This window comes from Nyctereutes procyonoides, unplaced genomic scaffold (genome assembly GCF_905146905.1).
Source record: "Nyctereutes procyonoides isolate TBG_1078 unplaced genomic scaffold, NYPRO_anot_genome, whole genome shotgun sequence".
Classification (NCBI taxonomy): domain Eukaryota; kingdom Metazoa; phylum Chordata; class Mammalia; order Carnivora; family Canidae; genus Nyctereutes; species Nyctereutes procyonoides.
In genome coordinates, this window is record NW_026575133.1 from 22,377,200 (window position 1) to 22,396,884 (window position 19,685).

Below are 19,685 nucleotides of genomic sequence, written 5' to 3' on the forward strand. Positions count from 1 at the left end.
GAAGTAGCCCACAAAAGCATTTGTATCATGTTTGCTGTTGGTGCAAGAATTGGCATCTAGGGGTGTCATCACTCTGCCCTAGTCCTAGGCTCTCTCTCTCTCTCTTTCTTTTTAAAAAGACTTATTTATTTTAGAGAGCGCTCTCATGGGGGTGGTGCAGAGAGACAGATAGAATCTCAAGCAGACACCATGCTGAATGGGGAGCCTGACATGGGGCTTGATCTCATGACCCCAATATCATGACCTGAGCCGAAATCAAGAGTCAGCTGCTCAACCAACTAAGCCACCCAAGCACCCCAGTCCTAGGCTGTCTTGATCACTGTGATGTGGGAAGCTCTGAAAGTTATGTGGATTATCATATTTAATCCCATAGATCACTCTGTAAGGTAAATACTAATGGATCCACACTGTACAGATGAAGAAAGGAGTCTTAAGTCACAGCTGGCAAATGGTGGGGTCTGGACCTGGCCACAGGCCATCTGGTCCTGTATCACTCTGCTGAGCTGCCACCCTCTTACCTAAATAGCAGGTAACAGGTAATATAGCATCTACTGCCCCACAATTTAATCCATATTTTTCTAGGCTGGGCTCTTGGGGAGGATGTTTGGGGACAGGGTTAAATTGTTTTAAAAATAAGTAAAAATATAGCTATTTTTATGCTTCAGCTTTTACTGGTAATTTGATGATCTAATTTTAAGAAACCAACATTAAAATGAAGTTAAAAGGGGGCACCTGGGTGGCTCCCCTGGTTAAGCATCTGCCTTTGGCTCAGGTCCCAGGGTCCTGGGTTTGAGCCCCATATTGGGCTCCCTGCTCAGTGGGGAGTCTGCTTCTCTCTCTCCCTCTGCTCCTCCCATCGCTCACTCATTCTCATTCTCTCTCTGTCTCTCTCTCAAATAAATATAATCTTTAAAAGTGAATTTAAGAGGACCTTGATATTCTCTTTATTACAGGAATCAAAAAATAAAATTTTGAATAAAATATTCCCCTTTATTGATAGTAGAGCTAGAAGATTATTCACTTATTCATTATTGCTGATCCAGAGACAAATCACTTAGGTAGTAATTAGGCCTATTAAAGGCAGGTGTTTGTAGTTTTTGTTTACATTTTATTGTGGGGAAGAGCAAAATTCTGTTAGTTTACTAAGCCAATTAATTTGTCATCAGTGTCTTTGGATGGCTTTGCTGACAAACCGAAAGATCAGCATGACTTTCTGTCACCAGTCTTTGCCTTGATGGGGAGCGCCCCTTGGGCTGGCATTCTGGTCTGAGCATTAAGCCTGGGGACCCTGGTAGTTAGATTTAGAGCTCCTTTCCAGCAGTGAATAATAGGAGGAAGGGCAAAGAACAGCTATGTGGAAATCATGAATTGCTTGCTTATTTTCTGACATGTTAATTTAAGTCTTTGGGACCTTTATTTCAGTTTCCATATAAATGCATTTAAAAGGATGTTTTAGAAGCTTGATAATTTTTGTTGTTTTGATTTGTTTTGATGTACTAAATTGTAAATGAGAAGGAAAAATACCCACTTCTTAGAAGTAATCATTGTCCATATTCTAGTGAGTTTTAGTGGTTATTTCTATTTGCCCTAAGCTCTTTGAAGGAACAGTATTACTTTCAAATTTTCAGAATAGTTTTCATCATATGCATTTTTGCATATTTTTCTGCTTTAACTCCTATTGTTTTTCATAAACATATATATCATATGCATATAAACAGATTTTTTAAAAACAAAACCAAGTCTTACATTTCTTTCTATGTCTTTCTAATTTGGCTGCCTGTGTATCACTTTCAGTGTCCTTACCCTTTCCCAGCAGGGCCTCAGGCTCTTTAGTCACTATTCTCAGATTTGCTAGGACTTTATTAGAGGAGCAGGAGCAATCTTATTCCAGAATCTGGAATTAATAGATTTTCTAGTTTTCTGCCTTGGTTACCTTTTTACCTCAAGTATAATGTTTGTTTGGCAATTAAAAAATTGACATACTATACAGTTCACGCATTTGCAGTATATAATTCAGTGGCTTTCAATCGGTTTAGAACATATTCATGTATGTTCTTCATGAAGAAGCCCTGTGCTCATTGGCGGTCACTCCTCATTTCTCTCTGAATCCTAGCTCCCTTAGTCCTAAACAACCACTGATCTACTTTCTGTCTCTCTAAACTTGCTTCTTCTGAACCTTTCTTATAAATGGAATCACATAATACGTGGCCTTTTGTGATTGGCTTTGGTTTACTTGGCATAGTGTTCTCAAGGTGGATGCCAGTTGTTTGTATATAGCAGTACTTAATTGCTTTTTATCCCACATATGGATACATTGCATTTTATCTATTCATTCATCAGTTGATGGATATTTGGATTGTTTTCACTTTTTGGCTATGATGAATAATTCTGTGAACATTCATGCACAAGTTTTTGGTAGACATGTGTTTTCTTTTCTCTAGGGTGTCCACCTAGGAGAGGAATTGCTGGGTCACATGATAACTCTATGTTTAACCTTTTGAGGAACCACCAGACTGGTTTTCAAAGCAGTGTGCCATTTTTAAAAAATGATCTATACAAGGGTATGAAGAATCCTTGGGGTTCAAATAGACAAGAATATAGATGTTCTTTCTTTTGAGAAAATATCCTTTAAAGTTTTATAGGCTTCTGTCCCATGTCTGCATATCTTACTTGGTGTATCTCATTACCTTAATAGATAACTGTATCATTTTCCATATTTAGTTTCCCTCTAGACATCTGTTTAAAATTTTAGCTCCAGATGGACATAGATAACAACTTTTAAAGTAAAATCATCTATTTTCATTTTCTTAAACAGTAGCAGTAACATCAGCCCTTAATCTTGGTTGTGAACTATAAGTGGCTACAGTAATAGAAAAACTAGAGGACCATCAGGGGGCTTGTGGTGGTGGTTTTCTTTTTGAGATGATGTGTATCAAAGCTGTGAATAAGGGCTTCAGCACATACTGTACAGAACTGGCTGGGTCACTGGGAAAGGGAAGATGATCCCACTATCAGCACTGTATGTTGTAATTCTAAGAGCTCTGTCTAAACAAAGCATCTTCGGACTGGATGTGATCCCAAGAAGTTATTTTCTCTATCTTAGATCTTTAGTAAGACTAAATTTAACCCTTTTAGGATTAAAGGATGTGCTTGTCATGATGAACACTGGGTAATTATAACAAAAACTTTTTTTTTTAATTTTTATTTATTTATGATAGTCACAGAGAGAGAAAGAGAGAGAGGCAGAGACATAGGCAGAGGGAGAAGCAGGCTCCATGCACCGGGAGCCCGACGTGGGATTCGATCCCGGGTCTCCAGGATCGCGCCCTGGGCCAAAGGCAGGCGCCAAACCGCTGCGCCACCCAGGGATCCCTAACAAAAACTTTTTAAAAAATGGTAGCCTGCTTTTAAAAAAAATTGTTACCCTTTTAAAAATGATAGTGGTCTATACTTTTCTAAAGGTAACAGTGTGGAAGACTCTAAAATATTTTTTTAATTGTTTAAGGTAAATTTAAATCTGTTTAGAAAAATTGGTTTAAGAGACAGAGATTTCCAGATTAAGATGGTATCATGAGTTTGTGCTCTCCTGTAGAGATCACAGTCCTCTGAAAAACTTGGGGCCATATTTGAATTCAGGATTTGGGGCGGGGGTTTCAAAAGGCTAGTCCATGTATTCCATATGTACCCAGTATGTCTGGGCATTACATTAATATTTATTGAAGAGTCTTACGAATATTCATACTATGGGGGTATAAAGGATGACTAATAACAGCCTCATATCTATTCCGGGCATATTTAGCCATTAAATGAATTTGTTACAAACTTAAAAAATGAACGTCTAGGTTTCAGAGATTTTTGGATTTGAGGGTTGTAGATAAGAAAGTTAAGGGATATTGGGATTGGGCTGTGTTCCAAGCCTAGGAAGGGGGTAGATTGTTTTAAAAAGAAAGAAAAAGGAAAAAAAAGCAAAAGACATTGCCAGGCCTAGAGAGAAGCAGTATCTCATCTTCAGTGGGTGGTCAATTGAACTGAGACCCTAGGCCTCCTGGGTTCTGGGTCCAGAATAAGGAAGTGGGAACTGGAGATTTGGCCCCTGCAGAGTAACTTAACAAAGGGCTATAGGAGAGATGGGGCCCTGGGACCATGCACAGCCCCAGAAGTCTGGTGCTGAAGTGCGACTCCCCAGCTCACGAGAGGAGGCTTGTTAGGTTGTCTATTCTGTATGGGATAATCATAAAGAATTCTTCTGTCTGTTAAGCTGGTAGCACCTGCCTTAAAAAATACTAATCTGGGGATCCCTGGGTGGCGCAGCGGTTTGGCGCCTGCCTTTGGCCTAGGGTGTGATCCTGGAGACCCGGGATCGAGTCCCACATCGGGCTCCCGGTGCATGGAGCCTGCTTCTCCCTCTGCCTATGTCTCTGCCTCTCTCTCTCTCTGTGACTATCATAAATAAATAAAAGAATTAAAAAAAAAAGAAATACTAATCTGGGCAAAAGGTAAGGATGTGAATGAACACACTGGGAATCAGCATGAGGTAATTGGGATTGGTAGGAGAGATAATAGAGGAAAATAATGGAAAATGGCCACTTGGTTTCTTGCTTAAGGGATCCAGTAGAGTAGTGTCATCAGTGAGGTAGGGCAACCAGAAAAGGAACAAGATTTGGGAAACAAATGTTGATTAGACTGGGAGATGCTGAATTTGAGGGACTAGTGTGTCAGTAGCTGGGAGATGTTATATTTTTGTATCATGAACTCAAAGCAAAAGAATGGCTTTAGAAATATGTAAACATACCAGTAGTTAAATTAGGAGAGGACAGTGTTTTCTAGGCTGCATGAAGAAGGGGAAGAGCGCTAAGGGCAGAACGCTGGGAAATACCACTGTCTTTAGAGACAGAAAGAGATGCCAAGGAAGAAGACTGAAAAGGAGCAGTGAGAGGGGGGAAGAGCCCAGAGTCGTGAGGACCAGAGGAAGAGACCACAGGAGTGATTGTTAGTGTCCTGTTCTTAGAGATAAGGTTTATCCTTCTCAGAGCTGAAAAGGTCCTGGTTTTACTCTGCCCAAGAGGTCCCATTGGCCTTTCATTCTTTGACCTACATCAGCTAGACCATGTTCTCACAATTAGCAGTCACTTGAACCATTTGTACCCTGCTAACTCAGAGGAGATTCTAGGGTTGAGGAATGGATTAAAAAAATACATGTTCTGGTAAACTCTAACAAGGTTAAAAGATGGTAAGAGAGGGGCTCCTAGAGATTGGAACAATGCAGAGAGGAGTGAATGAAGGGTCCTGGTCCTCAGGACGTAGCAGGAAACTAGCCTTGCAGAGAAAAAGGGACTCCCCTCCTCCTAAGAGTGAGGAATGCATGGATGCAGGCAAGGTGTGGTGCTACAAGGTTACTTTAGAATAGCTAGGTCTTGAGCATCAGCTTTGAAATATTCCTGGGGGATATTTTGCTGGCTTGAATATTCTTAAGGAATAACTGTGTCTGACAAATGCATAACATCCAGTTTTGGAAACTAAAATTGCAACAGTCTATAACTAGGTTTGGGCATGTAAGAGTGTTATTAATATGACTCGATAATTGCATTCTATATAAAAATTGCTAATCAACAGTTGCTTGGTGTCATAAGCAGAAGCAGCAACGGGACCAATGGGAGAGCGTCTTTTCAAAAATGCTTCTCTACTGCCCCAGTGAATCTGCACCAGTGAAGATGGGGGTGTGTAGGGTATATTCATGGAAAAGGGGGAGTTACTGTTTTCCCAGGACTACTTATATGCATGCTCAATGTATGAATCTGGAGGTTGCCATTTATATTTTAGCATCAGAGATTATCCATTCATTTAACAAATATTTTTTGAGACCTCTTATGTGAAGTACTACTAAGGGATTAGAGATGCAGGAGTCAACAAAACAAACATGTCTGCCATTATAAAACTTCCAGTATAGTAGATGGAAGTCAGACAATAAACATCTGCATAATAATAATTATGTGTTATGTAGTACATTGGGAAATAATACATGCTATGGGAAATACAAGTTGGACAGAGTAAGGGCAGTGGGGAAAGTGCCCAGGGGTGGAGAGATTGTGGTAAGAGGTCTGGGGAGGGGTGTACGGGCAGAAAGGACAGCTAGAACAGAGTCCCCAAGGTGTAAGTATTCCAACATGTTGAAGAGCAGCAAGGAGGCCAGCGTGGACACAGTGTAGTAAGCAAGGGGAAGAAAGTGGTAGGTGGTGAAGGCAGTAGAGGGAAGATGAGCATCTGATTTTGGGCAGGTTGAGCTCGAGATGCCTGGTGGAAATTCAAGTGGAAATATTGGGATTTGTGAATCTAGAATTTTGAATCTAGAGAGAGCTGTGCTGGAAATATCCATTTGAGAGGGAGGAGTTGGCATATAGAAGATATCTGAAGCCATGAGACTGGGAGAAATTACCAGGGAAGTAAATGTAGATAGAGATGAGGGTCAAGAACTGAATCTCGTGGTGGTCAAGACATTAAGAAGTCAAATGGTCAGAAAGGAACCAGTAAAAGATATAAAGAAGGAAGACCAGTGAAAGGCAAGTGTACAGTGTAGCAGAGAGGATGAAGGAGTAACGAACTGTGTCAGATACTACTGAGAGTTTAAGGACCAAGAATCCACCACTGGGCTTAGCAAAACGGAGGCTGTTGGTCACAATGAAGATAGCAGTGTAGGCGGAGTAGTAGGGGGCTGACGGCAGACTGGAGTGGGCTAAGGAGAGACATGGGAGAAGAGGGGTTGGGCGTAATGAGGAGTACAAAGGAGTGGGACACTGGTTGGCAGAGGAAGAGGCATCAACTGAAGGTGTGTTTCTATGCTGATGGGAGGTGCCCTGGGGAAGGCGAGGAAGAGAGAGCTCCTGGAGCGGTGTCCGTTTGCTTAATTCTTCTCTCCTTCCCTATCAACTTGAGATCTTGTTACTTTTGCTCACTTTTTGGGAAATTGTTAGCCCACTTTTGGCAGGACGACTGTGAGCAACTTTATCTTTTTTTTTTTTTTTTTTTAGATTTTATTTATTTATTCACAATAGACATAGAGAGAGAGAGAGAGGCAGAGACACAGGCAGAGGGAGAAGCAGGCTCCATGCAGGGAGCCTGATGCGGGACCCGACCCTGGGTCTCCAGGATCGCACCCTGGGCTGAAGGGGGTGCTAAACTGCTGCGCCACCCGGGGATCCCGCAACTTCATCTTTAGTCCCCGTGTGTTCACTGGTAGAGCAGGAGTGGCAAAAAGTTGTAATCAAGTTGCAAAACCCAAGTGATTAGAAACACCCTGGTAGTAGTAATTATTTAGTAAGACACCAGTTATAATAGGCACTTAGTAATGTTCTGAGAGTCTGCCACTTAGCATAGTAATACAACTAGTATGTTGAAAAAATGGAATTACTGCATATGGTTAATAGAATCTTTGTGTAGGGCAGCCCGGACGACTCAGTGGTTTAGCGCCGCCTTCAGCCCAGGGCCTGATCCTGGAGACCCGGGATCAAGTTCCACGTCAGGCTCTCTGCATGGAGCCTGCTTCTCCCTCTCCCTGTGTCTCTGCGCCTCTCTGTATCTCATAAATAAATAAAACCTTAAAAAAAAAAAGAATCTTTTTGTACCTTTCAGAATATTTGCTTTCTGTGTTGAGCTGCATGAAATTACTTGTAAAACCCTTGCCTTTAACCAGGTGGCTTTCTTTAGAACCCCGTACCCATCTCTTAACATGTTCTCATCCTCTTCCTCATCTTTACCAGTTGGACTGCATGTTTCCTGCAGCCTCTACTTACTGCTTCTTCAAATTTAACTAATCTCTGGTCCCAAAGAGCATGTTTTCATCTGATTCCATTAGTGTGTGTAAAGATGGAAGGAGAAAGAGTGGTTGGAATGTCCAGCTTTTAAGATTCCCAATAGAGCAGACTCTTGACATCTTCTCAACCAAAACACCTCAGTTAACTAGCATGAATGAATATTTTCCACAGCTAACTGTAAAGTAATGCCCCTGGAGCATAGCAGATGTGTATTTTGCAATGTTTTTAATCTTAGATGCCAATTTTCAAAGCATTAATAAACCCTACCCAAAGCATTTTATTCTTCAGTTGTATTGGCTAAGAACTTGATGTAATTATGACCCTAACCTGAATTTCCCGCTCCTAAATCCTAAGGATATCCTGTCTTATATTCTTTGCTTATCCTCTACAATAGCTTTCTAATCCTCGAAACCACAGGTGTGCTTTCTTGATCAGTTATCTGCTTGGTCATTTGAATAATAAATCTGGAAGTTTTCTTTTGACCAAAGTGCATGAGCAGTAGCGGCCACTTCTGCACTCATACTTGAACATTTAACAAGCAGATATTAATAACAATTTTCTGTCTCCTTCTAATTACTTAGCTCTGTAAGAAGCATCATTTTGGAATTAACAAACCAGAGAAGATTGTACCATCTCCCGATGACTCAAAGTTTCTACTGAAGACCTTTACGCATATTAAATCCAATGTGTCTGCGCCTAATAAAAAGAAAGTAAGAGTTTAACTAATAAGGGCTTAGAATTCATCTTTGATTAGTTTTAAATTGAAGGGTAATTTTCTTCCCAGTAAACTTGTTTTCAAACTGCTCATCTTATGAAAGCTCTATCTATGCATGGTCCTTGGGATTATATTCACTTCTCTCCTGGGAAGTTGGCTATTATCCACGTAATGCTGTGACATTGAATTCCTGTGGTAATAATAGATTAATTTCTTACAGGTTAAGGAAAGTAAAGAAAAGGAGAAGTTGGAGAGGAGATTACTTGAGGAGTTACTGAAGATGTTCATGGACTCGGAATCTTTTTACTATAGCTTGACCTATGACCTGACCAATTCAGTACAGAGGCAGAGTGCTGGGGAAAGGGACCCCCGTCCCCTTTGGCAGAAGGTACTCCTCTCCTAGCTCAGAGCAGAACAGTTTCAGACCCATTTGGCTTCTCTAGGAAACCACAGACAACATGTTTCTTTTTTCTTTTTTTAATAGTGCTATCTTTTCATTTATTTATTTTATTTTATTTATTTTTTATAAATTTATTTTTTATTGGTGTTCAATTTGTCAACATATAGAATAAAACCCAGTGCTCATCCCGTCAAGTGCCCACCTCAGTGCCCATCACCCAGTCACCCCCACCCCCCGCCCACCTCCCCTTCCACCACCCCTAGTTCCTTTCCCAGAGTTAAGAGTCTTTCGTGTTCTGTCTCCCTTTCTGATATTTCCCACTTATTTTTTCTCCTTTCCCCTTTATTCCCTTTCACTATTTTTTATATTCCCCAAATGAATGAGACCATATAATGTTTGTCCTTCTCCTATTGACTTATTTCACTCAGCATAATACCCTCCAGTTCCATCCACGTCGAAGCAAATGGTGGGTATTTGTCGTTTCTAATGGCTGAGTAATATTCCATTGTATACATAAACCACATCATCTTTATTCATTCATCTTTCAATGGACACCGAGGCTCCTTCCACAGTTTGGCTACTGTGGACATTGCTGCTATAAACATTGGGGTGCAGGTGTCCCGGCGTTTCATTACATCTGTATCTTTGGGGTAAATCCCCAGCAGTGCAATTGCTGGGTCGTAGGGCAGATCTATTTTTGACTCTTTGAGGAACCTCCAGACAACATGTTTCTGAACTGTTCTTTCTCTACCTTTTCCAGGTTGATGACCGATTTTTTTGGAATAAATATATGATACAAGATCTTACTGAGATTGGTGTGAGTAATTGTCTCTAAAATATCCTAAGGAATTATAGTTATTAAGCAAATATTTTTAAATTGTATTAAAATGAATTAAAAGTTTCACTAAAATGAGGTGCCTGGCTGGCTCAGTTGTTAGAGCATGTGACTCTTGATCTCGGGGCTGGGAGTATGAACCTCACGTTGGGTGTGCAGCCTACTTAAAAATTAAAAAAAAATCTTTTTAAATATCACTAAAATATTTTGCCCTCTAGAATGGGAATTGTTTGGCTAGAAAAGGTAAGGCATTATTTAAGGCAATTCACAACTCCACTGCATAGCCACAGACCTAGCTTTTTAGCTAATTCCCATAGGTTAAGACTGTGCAACTAAAGTCCACATATTTCCTATGAAAGAGAGGTTTTGTTTGTACCCATTAGAATGTGAAACCCAATTTATCTTTAGTGATACCATTTAACTTTCCTGTCTCCTCATCTGGGAGCTGGAGTAGACAAATCTCTAAGGACATTCTAGTACTGCCAGTATTTGAATCAGGGAAGATAGGGAATATGGTGAGATTATTGCATGAGATTACTTCCAGCTTAATGATTACTTTGTTCCTTTACTCTGTCATGTATGTCAGACGATTATGACCATCCAACGACAATTAATTCAGTCAGTCCACAGATATTCATGGAAGGCTTGCTATGTACCAGTTACTGTTTGGACACAAAGTGGGCAAATAGTTGAATGAGTAACATGTTTTCTTGTCATTAACTTTTCAAAAATTTCAAACCTTTTTTCTCCTTTCTCTCTCTCTCCCCTCCTTGGCAGTGGTTAGTATAAATGATTTTTACTTTAGCAGTGTCTACCACTAGATATCTGTCTTGCCTCTATTGAGAATGAGGCTTGAAAATGTTCTCACCTCTTTATAGGAGGCTGATCAAACTATGACCACTGAAATTCAGTGATGGGGAGAAAAGGGTTACTGTAATGCAGATTTTTGCTGTTTGCTGACAGATTGAGCTCTAATATGTTTTGCAGAGTTTTTGTCAGACACTTCGAATTACCATTTAAAACTGATGACTTGCAGTAGAGGTGGCATTTGGCAGTGTACGTTTCTCTTTTCCTGTCACGATTTTTGCATGATTCCTAGAACAAAAATACAAATAATGAGGATGGTGGTAAGAATAATGAATGCAAATAGACGCTTCACTTCACAATTTTCAATTCTAACCACCTTCCTAAGATCCTATCTGCATGCTCCATAAAACAAAACAAAACCATGAGACTGGTCCTGGCTTATGTGGTTATGGATGTGAGGTGGGTTTGAAGGTCATGCTGAGGTTAAGACCAGATACAGTCGTGGAGATGTGAGAGAAAGAGGGAGAACAACACTCTGGAGCCCTTTTTACCCTTTACCGTTCCTGCAGTCAGCTGGGAAATTGGAGTATTCTTAGTCTGAAAGGCACAGAAGGGGACATGTCTAACTGTAATTAATACTCTGCTAATTATGTTGGGTGACTTTGTAAAATAAGTTGGAAAGGATTTTTTTTGCTGTATGTACTTTAGTTTGGCAAGGCAAGTTTTTTCCTAAACTAGAAAACAAGTCTGTCTTCTATGCTCATAATAAAGTGTTCAGAGTTAGTTGTATTTTATTAAAGTCTTGATGCAGTGGGGAGTTTAAAAATAAACCTGTACGTTATTTTTGGGTTTTGTTGTTGTTGTTCTGTGCCAAGGGGAATAATCACAATAGTTAAATTTGTCAATACTTATGATAAGGCAGGAACTATGCCAAACACTTTCTACATTTTACTCATTCATACAGCCTAATGAAGTAATAGTTTTTCCTATTTCTCAAAGCAAGATTTTGAGGCATGGTGAGGTTAAGTGATTCACCGGAGTAAGAGCTTGAATTCATTACCCAGGCAGTGTGGCTTCTGTCTTCTATGCTGTGGGCCCTCTCAGGCAGCTCTTGTTTTTGTTTTTAAGACATCTCTACACACAATGTGAGGCTCAGGACCTCAAGATCAAGAGTCCTGAGTCAGTCAGGTGCCCTTCAGGCAGCTCTTTCTGAATGATGACTATAGAGAAAAGGAAAGGCTCTCCCCTTTGTCCTCCTCCCTCCCTCCTTTCTGCCATTCTCCAATAAGCAGGAAAGATGGTTAAAAAATAGGTTTCTGCTTCTAGTAGACTCACAAATATGTGCTGGCTTCCGTTTGAGTTTAAACAAGTAGCAGTGCTATACAGAAGAGAGACAACATGATGCTCGTATTGTTTTCAGACACCAGAGGTGGACTTTTGGATTCTCCCCATTATCCAAGGTTTTGTGCAGATTGAAGAACTTGTGGTTAATTATAATGAATCATCTGATGACGAGAAAAGCAGCCCAGAGACCCCCCCTCAGGAGTCCACCTGTGTAGATGACGTTCACCCACGGTTTCTAGTGGCTCTTATTTCACGCCGAAGTAGGCACAGAGCAGGTGAGTAGAGGGCTGGAATCGTGTACAAGTTAAATTCAGAGGAAAGTGGTAAAGCTGCAGATGTGTTGAAATGCTAATGACAATAATGGATTTGGAAACATAATTGGCTTTAAAGTGCTCAGTGACTCTAAATAGTGTGATGTAATTGGGGACCAATTTCTAGAGGGAGGTGAATTGGGGAGAGTTAACAAAAGCAGAAAGAAAAGGAGGTATATATATGGAGAAGAGAAGAGAGTCTTGGGATATGCTTCTAAATACCATTGTTCCCACTGACAGCGTGTATCACGGTAATAAATCCTTTCTGAGTGCTAGAACCCTTGGGAAAACCCTTTCTTTTCAGTTCACAGAAAGTATCTTCACTTCAACTTTTAAAAAACAATGATGCATATAGTTACGAGTTTTGGGGAAGTTGTTGCTGCTCTGTCTGGCAGTTTCACATTAGATCCTTGGAGCTCTGCTGAAAGGCATACTTGGTTAAGAAGGGTATCTAATCAGACTCAATAATTTTTTTTTATGTTGCTGTTTTCTGTTTTAACTGTCTTTTTAGGAATGCGTTATAAACGGAGAGGAGTGGATAAAAATGGGAATGTTGCAAATTATGTGGAAACTGAACAGTTAATTCATGTTCATAATCATACTTTGTCATTTATTCAAACACGAGGCTCTGTGCCTGTCTTTTGGAGCCAGGTTGGGTATCGATACAATCCACGACCCCGGCTGGACAAAAGTAAGCCTGTCAGTTACTTGGTTTGCAAATGATGATTTCAGAGAGAATTTTTTTTTTTAAACATTAGGTACTTTATGGGTTTGGATTTGCTGGATTAGATACTTCATTTAAAACAATAACCCATGGTGAAATTTAATAGTGAAATAGTATTTGCAAGAGTAATAACGATTATTGACCATCTGAGTAAGTTATTTAACAATAAAAAATTCCCTAACAATAGGGTAAAACATAGCTTATTTCACAGATTTTAAACTGTTGTTTCCTTGGGGAGTACTTTCTTAAATGCTTACTTTCAGAAGAGGGTAAATAAATATAGTCAATATTAATAGAAGCAGAAAATATCTGAAGATGGCATCTACAAAAAATAGGTATGTCTTTACTCAGATGTCTCACTGTGAGGGATTTGTTGTTGTTTCAAATATTGAGGATTTAATTTCTTCCAGTATTTTAACTGTAGCACTGGAATAGCTAAGGAATGTCGATCTAACCAGATTACTCAGTGAGGTTGATTTTTAAAATTGTTTACAGAATATTTTTCTCCCCAAACTCAATATATATTTATGAGAATCCAGTAAACCTTCAGTTTTTAATACTCATATTTGTAGAAAGGTTTTTAGTCTCTTATAAACTACATGGAATCCTGTTTCTAACAATAGGCCGGATGCATGGACAATAAAGGTCCTTGTCTCACAGTGTGCACTTTCAATGTAGTTCAGTTCCAGTTGAGAAGAAAGGAATCTAAGATCTTTGTCTTAGCATTTTATTATAAAATACTGGTTTTAGACCATCTTAGTTACATTTGGTTGTCAATAAATTCTTGAAAAAGTAAAGATGGAATAGACACTAATTGCTGTCTCAAACATTGGAAGGAAAAATAGATTTTGTATCACTTCTTTGTAGGTGAAAAGGACACTGTTGCCTATTTCTGTGCCCATTTCGAAGAACAACTGAAAATTTACAAAAAACAGGTGGGCTTTGATCTGTAGTAATAAAATGTTCCTTCATACTCAGCCATAGATATGTATCTGCTTCTTTAAATTTCATGAAAATAACAATGTACTATTTGTAATTAAGCAAAATGGCATCTTGTCATGAAGTTGACCACATAAGCTAATGGTATTTTCAATATTTTTTAGGAAGAATTATCACTGTACTTTAGAATATTTTTAGATAAGAGATTAGTCTACTGGTGGTTCATTATTACAGGCCAAGAGTATCTAGAGTAAGAAATGAAAGCCATCTCTTTGTACAACATAGTTGCACCTCCTGAAGATATCAGTGTATCTCTCAGTATCCTTTTTTCTCTACCCATCTTTCATGTGTAGGAATATGATCATGTAGACTAAAATCAAGTGAAAACTGTTAAGAAAATTCCAAGTTCAATAAGATGACCAGGTTTCAGATACAAGATTCATATAGAATAATCATTAAGTCTTATCCATTAGCAATGAGCAGTCTGAATGTGTAATGCTATAGGATGCATTTTTTTGACAGTCTTCAACAAAAAGAAAGAAGAAATTACCTAAAACCCAATAAACATACAAAAAAGGTAGCATGTGTATGGAGGTGGGAGGTGGGAGGAAGGATGACTAAAGAACACAAAAGAAAAACTGAATAAATGAAGAGAAAATACCATGTTCCCAGAACAAGGGACTAATACTGAATAGGTGTCAGTTCTTCCAAAATTAATATATAAATTTTGTGCAGTCCCAAAGAAAGCTGAGCAGGAAAATAAAAAGCAAACCCTCAGATGAAAAAAATTATAATGTTTGATAAGCGAGAAAGGCAGGTAATTGAGGAAATGAAAACTCACACATTACTAATGGAAATGTGTTGGTACAGCTGTTTCAACTGGTATTATCAATCAAAATAAAATATGCTTATATTGTTAGTCCAAATAGTTTTGCTTTTTGATATCTATCCTACGTATTATATACAGAAATCACTTTCTGGTAGATATGGACCTGAATGTGAAAAGTTAAACCATAGGGGACCCCTGGGTGGCTCAGCAGTTGAGTGTCTGCCTTTGGCTCTGGGCATGATCCCAGAGTCCCGGGATCGAGTCCCACATCAGGCCACTTCCCTGAGTGGAGCCTGCTCCTCCCTCTGCCTATGTTTCTGCCTCTCTGTGTGTCTTTCATGAATAAATAAAAAAAATCTTTTAAAAAAAGAAAATTAAACCATAAACCTTCTAAAGGAAAATATGGAAGGTCTTTTTTTTTTTTTTTTTTTTTTTTTTTTAAGACTCAGGACCTTAGCTCAGCCTCCCTTTGGTGCCCCTAGAACATCTTTTTGACCTCAGGTCTTAATCATTACTTAAAAAGTGCTAACTTGATGAGAAAATATCAATACATTTAACTTTACTAAATTTTTAACTTTTATTGAAGTTTTATCATTTATTTATTGAAACTGTGTTAAACTTAGGACTAAAATCACCAACCATGATGAAAAAATTAATAAATTAGACTTTATTAAAATAAAGAACTTCTGGGGGTGCTTGGCTAACTCAGTCCAGAGAGCATGTGACTCTTGATCTTGGGGTCGTGAGTTCAAGCTCTACGTTAGGTATAGAGATTACTGCTTCTCTCTTCCCTCACACTACTCTCTCTCAAATAAATAAATCTTTTTTTAAAAATAAGAAACTTCTGTTATTTAAAGTCACTGCTAAGAGAACAATAGCAATTCACAAAGTAGGAGAAGATATTTCAGATTTTTTTTTTTTAAGATTTTATTTATTCTTGAGACAAAGGCAGAGACACAGGCAGGGGGAGAAGCAGGCCCCATGCATGGAGCCCGACGTGGGACTCAATCCCAGGTCTCCAGGATTACACCCTGGGCTGAAGGCAGCGCCAAACCGCTGAGCCACCCAGGCTGCCCAGATATTTCAGATTTTTAAATATATAACTAGGACAAAAGACTCCTATCTAGAGTTGTTAAAAAACAAAACAAAACAAAACAAAAAACAAAAAAAAAACCTCTTTTAAAACCCTAAAAAAAAAAATTATGTCCTAAAAGAAAACTGGACAAAAGATTTCAGCAGATGTTCATGAAAGAGTATATTTAACATGCCAATAAAGCATATGAAAGGGTGTTCCACTTCATCAGCCATTGGGGAAATGCAAACTAAAACAACTTATACACCACAATGACTACAATGAAAAGATAGTATATGCCAAGTTTTGTTAATAAGGATGTGGAACAACAGGAACTCTAATACAAAAATTTCTAAAAATCTACTTGAGAGAAACACGTGTTCAATCCAGGAGGCATGTACAAGAACATTTATTGCAGCATCAAAGTAACCTGTTCTTTAGGAGGTCAACAATAAAGTATGGCACATTTAAAATGTTGAATACAGTTGCTTAGAAATGAGGTAGATCTGTGTGTACTAGCATGGAAAGACCTTAAAATCACATAGTAGAATGAGAATAGACTGTGTAACAGCATATGGTGTGTTGCCATTTAAAACCCACCAAACAAAAGCATATTATTTATATACATGTAATTCTTTCCCATATATATATATATATATATATATATATATATATATTTCTCACACATCTATGGAGTGCACATTTATATAAGCATACTTTTATATGAGCTAAAAGAGAACCTACCACTGCTCACCAGTGTAACTCCAGGGAAGGCTGTGGGTCTGGGTTGCAGTGAGGAAGGATTTGACCTTTATCTACATTTGAACTTTTTACAATGTGAGTTAAGTTCATGTTCATGGGGGATCCCTGGGTGGCACAGCGGTTTGGCGCCTGCCTTTGGCCCAGGGCGCGATCCTGGAGACCCGGGATCGAATCCCACGTCAGGCTCCCGGTGCATGGAGCCTGCTTCTCCCTCTGCCTGTGTCTCTGCCTCTCTCTCTCTCTCTGTATGACTATCGTAAATAAAAAATAAAAAAAAAAATTAAAAAAAGTTCATGTTCATGTAATTATAACTAGCATTACAGAAAATAAACCACTGTTTAGATGTTAATACATAGGGGCACCTGGAGGGCTCAGCTGGAGGATCCTGTGATTGTTGATTACGGGATCATGGGTTTGAGCCCCATGTTGGGTATAATTACTAAAAAATAAATTAAAACTTCTTAAAAATGTTAACCTGTAATAATTGTGAGAATTGTAACAATACAGAGATGTATGAAGGAATTAGAAGAAATAACCTCCTCATCACCCTCATCCCTACTCTATGTTGACTTTCAAAACCCGTTTGTACACATCAGTTTTATCAGTGTATGTACTGAGCAGACCCCTCTTCCTTTCTAACAGTACCTTAGAAATGCTCCCTTATCTACCCTCATCCTCTGGGTCACTGTTCTCAGACAGGTGAACCTGCAGGTCAGTCTGCCTCAGTCAGGATGGCACCACTGTTCCTGTTGCCAGTGATTGGTTTAGGCACTGGCCTGTGTGTATTCATTGGCAGTTTGACCAGTGAGGTACGACATGAGGGAAGTCTGCCGGGAAGCTTCGGGGATTGATTTCCTGCTCTAATAAAAAAGAGATACAGGAACCAGCAGTCCCTCCGTGGTAGTTGTGTCTGGATTTGACGTACTGCCGCGGCTGTGTCGAAACTGTGAGTGAACTTAGCCTGAGAACTGGCCAGTATGCCGAGGACGGCAGAAAAGATGGAAAGATTTGGTACTGGTACCACTGAATTAAGCAATTCTGGAAACATGCAACCTCCAGACTTCTTGTTCTAAGATCTGAGTCAGTGATTTGTCAGTTGCAGCAAAAACCATCTTGACACATGCATATTTACACACATAAAATCCAGCCAAAAGGGGGCTGTACCATATATACTATTCTGTAACTTTTCACTTAATATTTCATGGCTGCCTTTTCTCTATTTCTCTATTGGTGGACCCTTAGGCTATAGTTTTGCTTATGTAAAAATTTTCCAGAAAACAATGTTCATATATTATGGGACACTCATGTGCTTTATAGAATATATTTCTAGAAGTAGGATGGCTAGATCAAACAGTATGCATTTAAACGTGATACCTACCACTCTGATGTTCCCAAAGAGATCACAAGAGTTTATTCTGTCAGCAACTGGAGCCAGTGCTCATTTCCCCATATATTCACCAATGCTGACTATTCAGGATTCAATTTTTGCTTCTACATAGATGAAAACTAGTTTTCTGTTATAAATTTGCATTTCCTTGGGGTTTAAAAAAAGTTTTTGTTTAAATACCAGTTAGTTGGGATGCCTGGGCAGCTCAATGGTGAGCGTCTGCCTTTGGCTCAGGTCAGGATCCCGGAGTCCTGGGATGAAGTGCCGTATTGGGCTCCCTCTGGGGAGCCTGCTTCTCCCTCTGCCCATGTCTCTGCCTCTCAGTGTGTCTTGCGAATAAGTAAATAAAATCTTAAAAAAATAAATTCCAGTTAACATACAATATATTGTTAGTTTCAGGTGTATGAGATAGTGATTCAACACTTCTATACAACACTTCCATAGAATACTTGGTATTCATCGAAACAAGTGCACACCTTAATTCTCATCACCTATTTCTCCTGTCCCACCCATGTCCCCTCCAGTAACCATCAGTTTGTTGTTCTCTATAGTCAGAGTCTGTTTCTTGGTTTGTCTCTCTGTCTGATTATTTTTTTGTCTCTGATTATTAACAAAATTGTAACTTCATGTTTATTGACTATATATTTTCTCCTGTGAATTTCCTCTGTATCGTTTATTCTTTTTTTCTTACTGAATTTATAGCATTCTTACATATTAATTGGTTTTATGTTATAGTTCTTTATTTCTTTTTGTTTTGTTGTTTTACCTTTGCTTACTTGTATTGTCATTAGGTATAGAGGTTCCAGATTTTTATGTTGTCACATTTGTCCATCTTTTTCTTTATGCCTCTGGTTTTTATCTATGCTTAGAAAGTCCTGTCCTGTCCTACAGTTATGGAAAGATCGCCCCAAATATTCTCCTAGCTTTTTTATAACTTAAAAATATTTAGGTCATTAATGCATCTTTAACTTACATGTTAACTAGGGAGCTAGTCTAAGTTTTCCCCCCACAATATGGGCAGACGATTATTCCAGTACTATTTATAGAATATTTTGTATTTCTCCCAGAATGATATTGTTATCCTGTTTTAGATTCCTCGGTGTACATAGGTCTGTCTCTAAGCTGTCCTCTTTTATAGGTCCTTCATCTGTTTCTACATAAGTACTACCATCTTAATTGCTATAGACTTAGAGTATGTTTTACTCTTCAATAGGTCCTCTTTTATTATTAGTTTTCAGAACTTTTTCCGCATTAGTTTTCAGAACTTTATCCTTCCAGATGAACTTTAGAAATAACTTGTCAGCTCCATAGAAAGATCCTGATCAAATTTTAATTGGGATTGTTGAATATTTAGATTCATCTGGGGAGACTTGGCATCTTTACAATATCTGGCTATCTGGAACCATAATGTATCTTTCCATTTACTCAGATTTTCTTTTATGTATTTCAGCAAAGTTTTATAGTGTCCATAGGTAGGTCTTGTATATGTTTTTAAAAATTATTCTAAATAATTTAAATACATGCTATGACAAAAGACCTGGTTTTTATCATGTATTCTAATGGGTTATTGCAAATACATAATGCATAAAAAAGCTATTAATGCTGTTGACGTGATTCTCATACACCTAAATGTAACAAGTGAAAATCTAATTTTATGGGAAAAAATTGATGCTTGAGTGGATAAATTTCTAATTATGACTATAAAATATTTCTAAAACATAATTCCAAATAAATTGATTAAAGACCATATTG

General features: G+C 38.6%; 1 protein-coding gene across 2 annotated transcripts in view; it reads left to right on the top strand.

The window, feature by feature from the left end:
- The window catches only part of INPP5F (inositol polyphosphate-5-phosphatase F), an 85,499-nt gene that overhangs the window by 38,701 nt on the left and 27,113 nt on the right, over positions 1 to 19,685 (top strand). The window contains exons 4-9 of one of the 2 annotated variants that reach the window (XM_055299873.1): positions 8,390 to 8,518; positions 8,744 to 8,911; positions 9,684 to 9,740; positions 11,986 to 12,184; positions 12,732 to 12,911; positions 13,812 to 13,879. In XM_055299873.1, coding sequence (XP_055155848.1) covers positions 8,390 to 8,518; positions 8,744 to 8,911; positions 9,684 to 9,740; positions 11,986 to 12,184; positions 12,732 to 12,911; positions 13,812 to 13,879 — 801 coding nt within the window. Of the gene's footprint in view, positions 1 to 8,389; positions 8,519 to 8,743; positions 8,912 to 9,683; positions 9,741 to 11,985; positions 12,185 to 12,731; positions 12,912 to 13,811; positions 13,880 to 19,685 lie in introns of those variants that run through there. The other variant, XM_055299874.1, reaches the window with a different exon arrangement.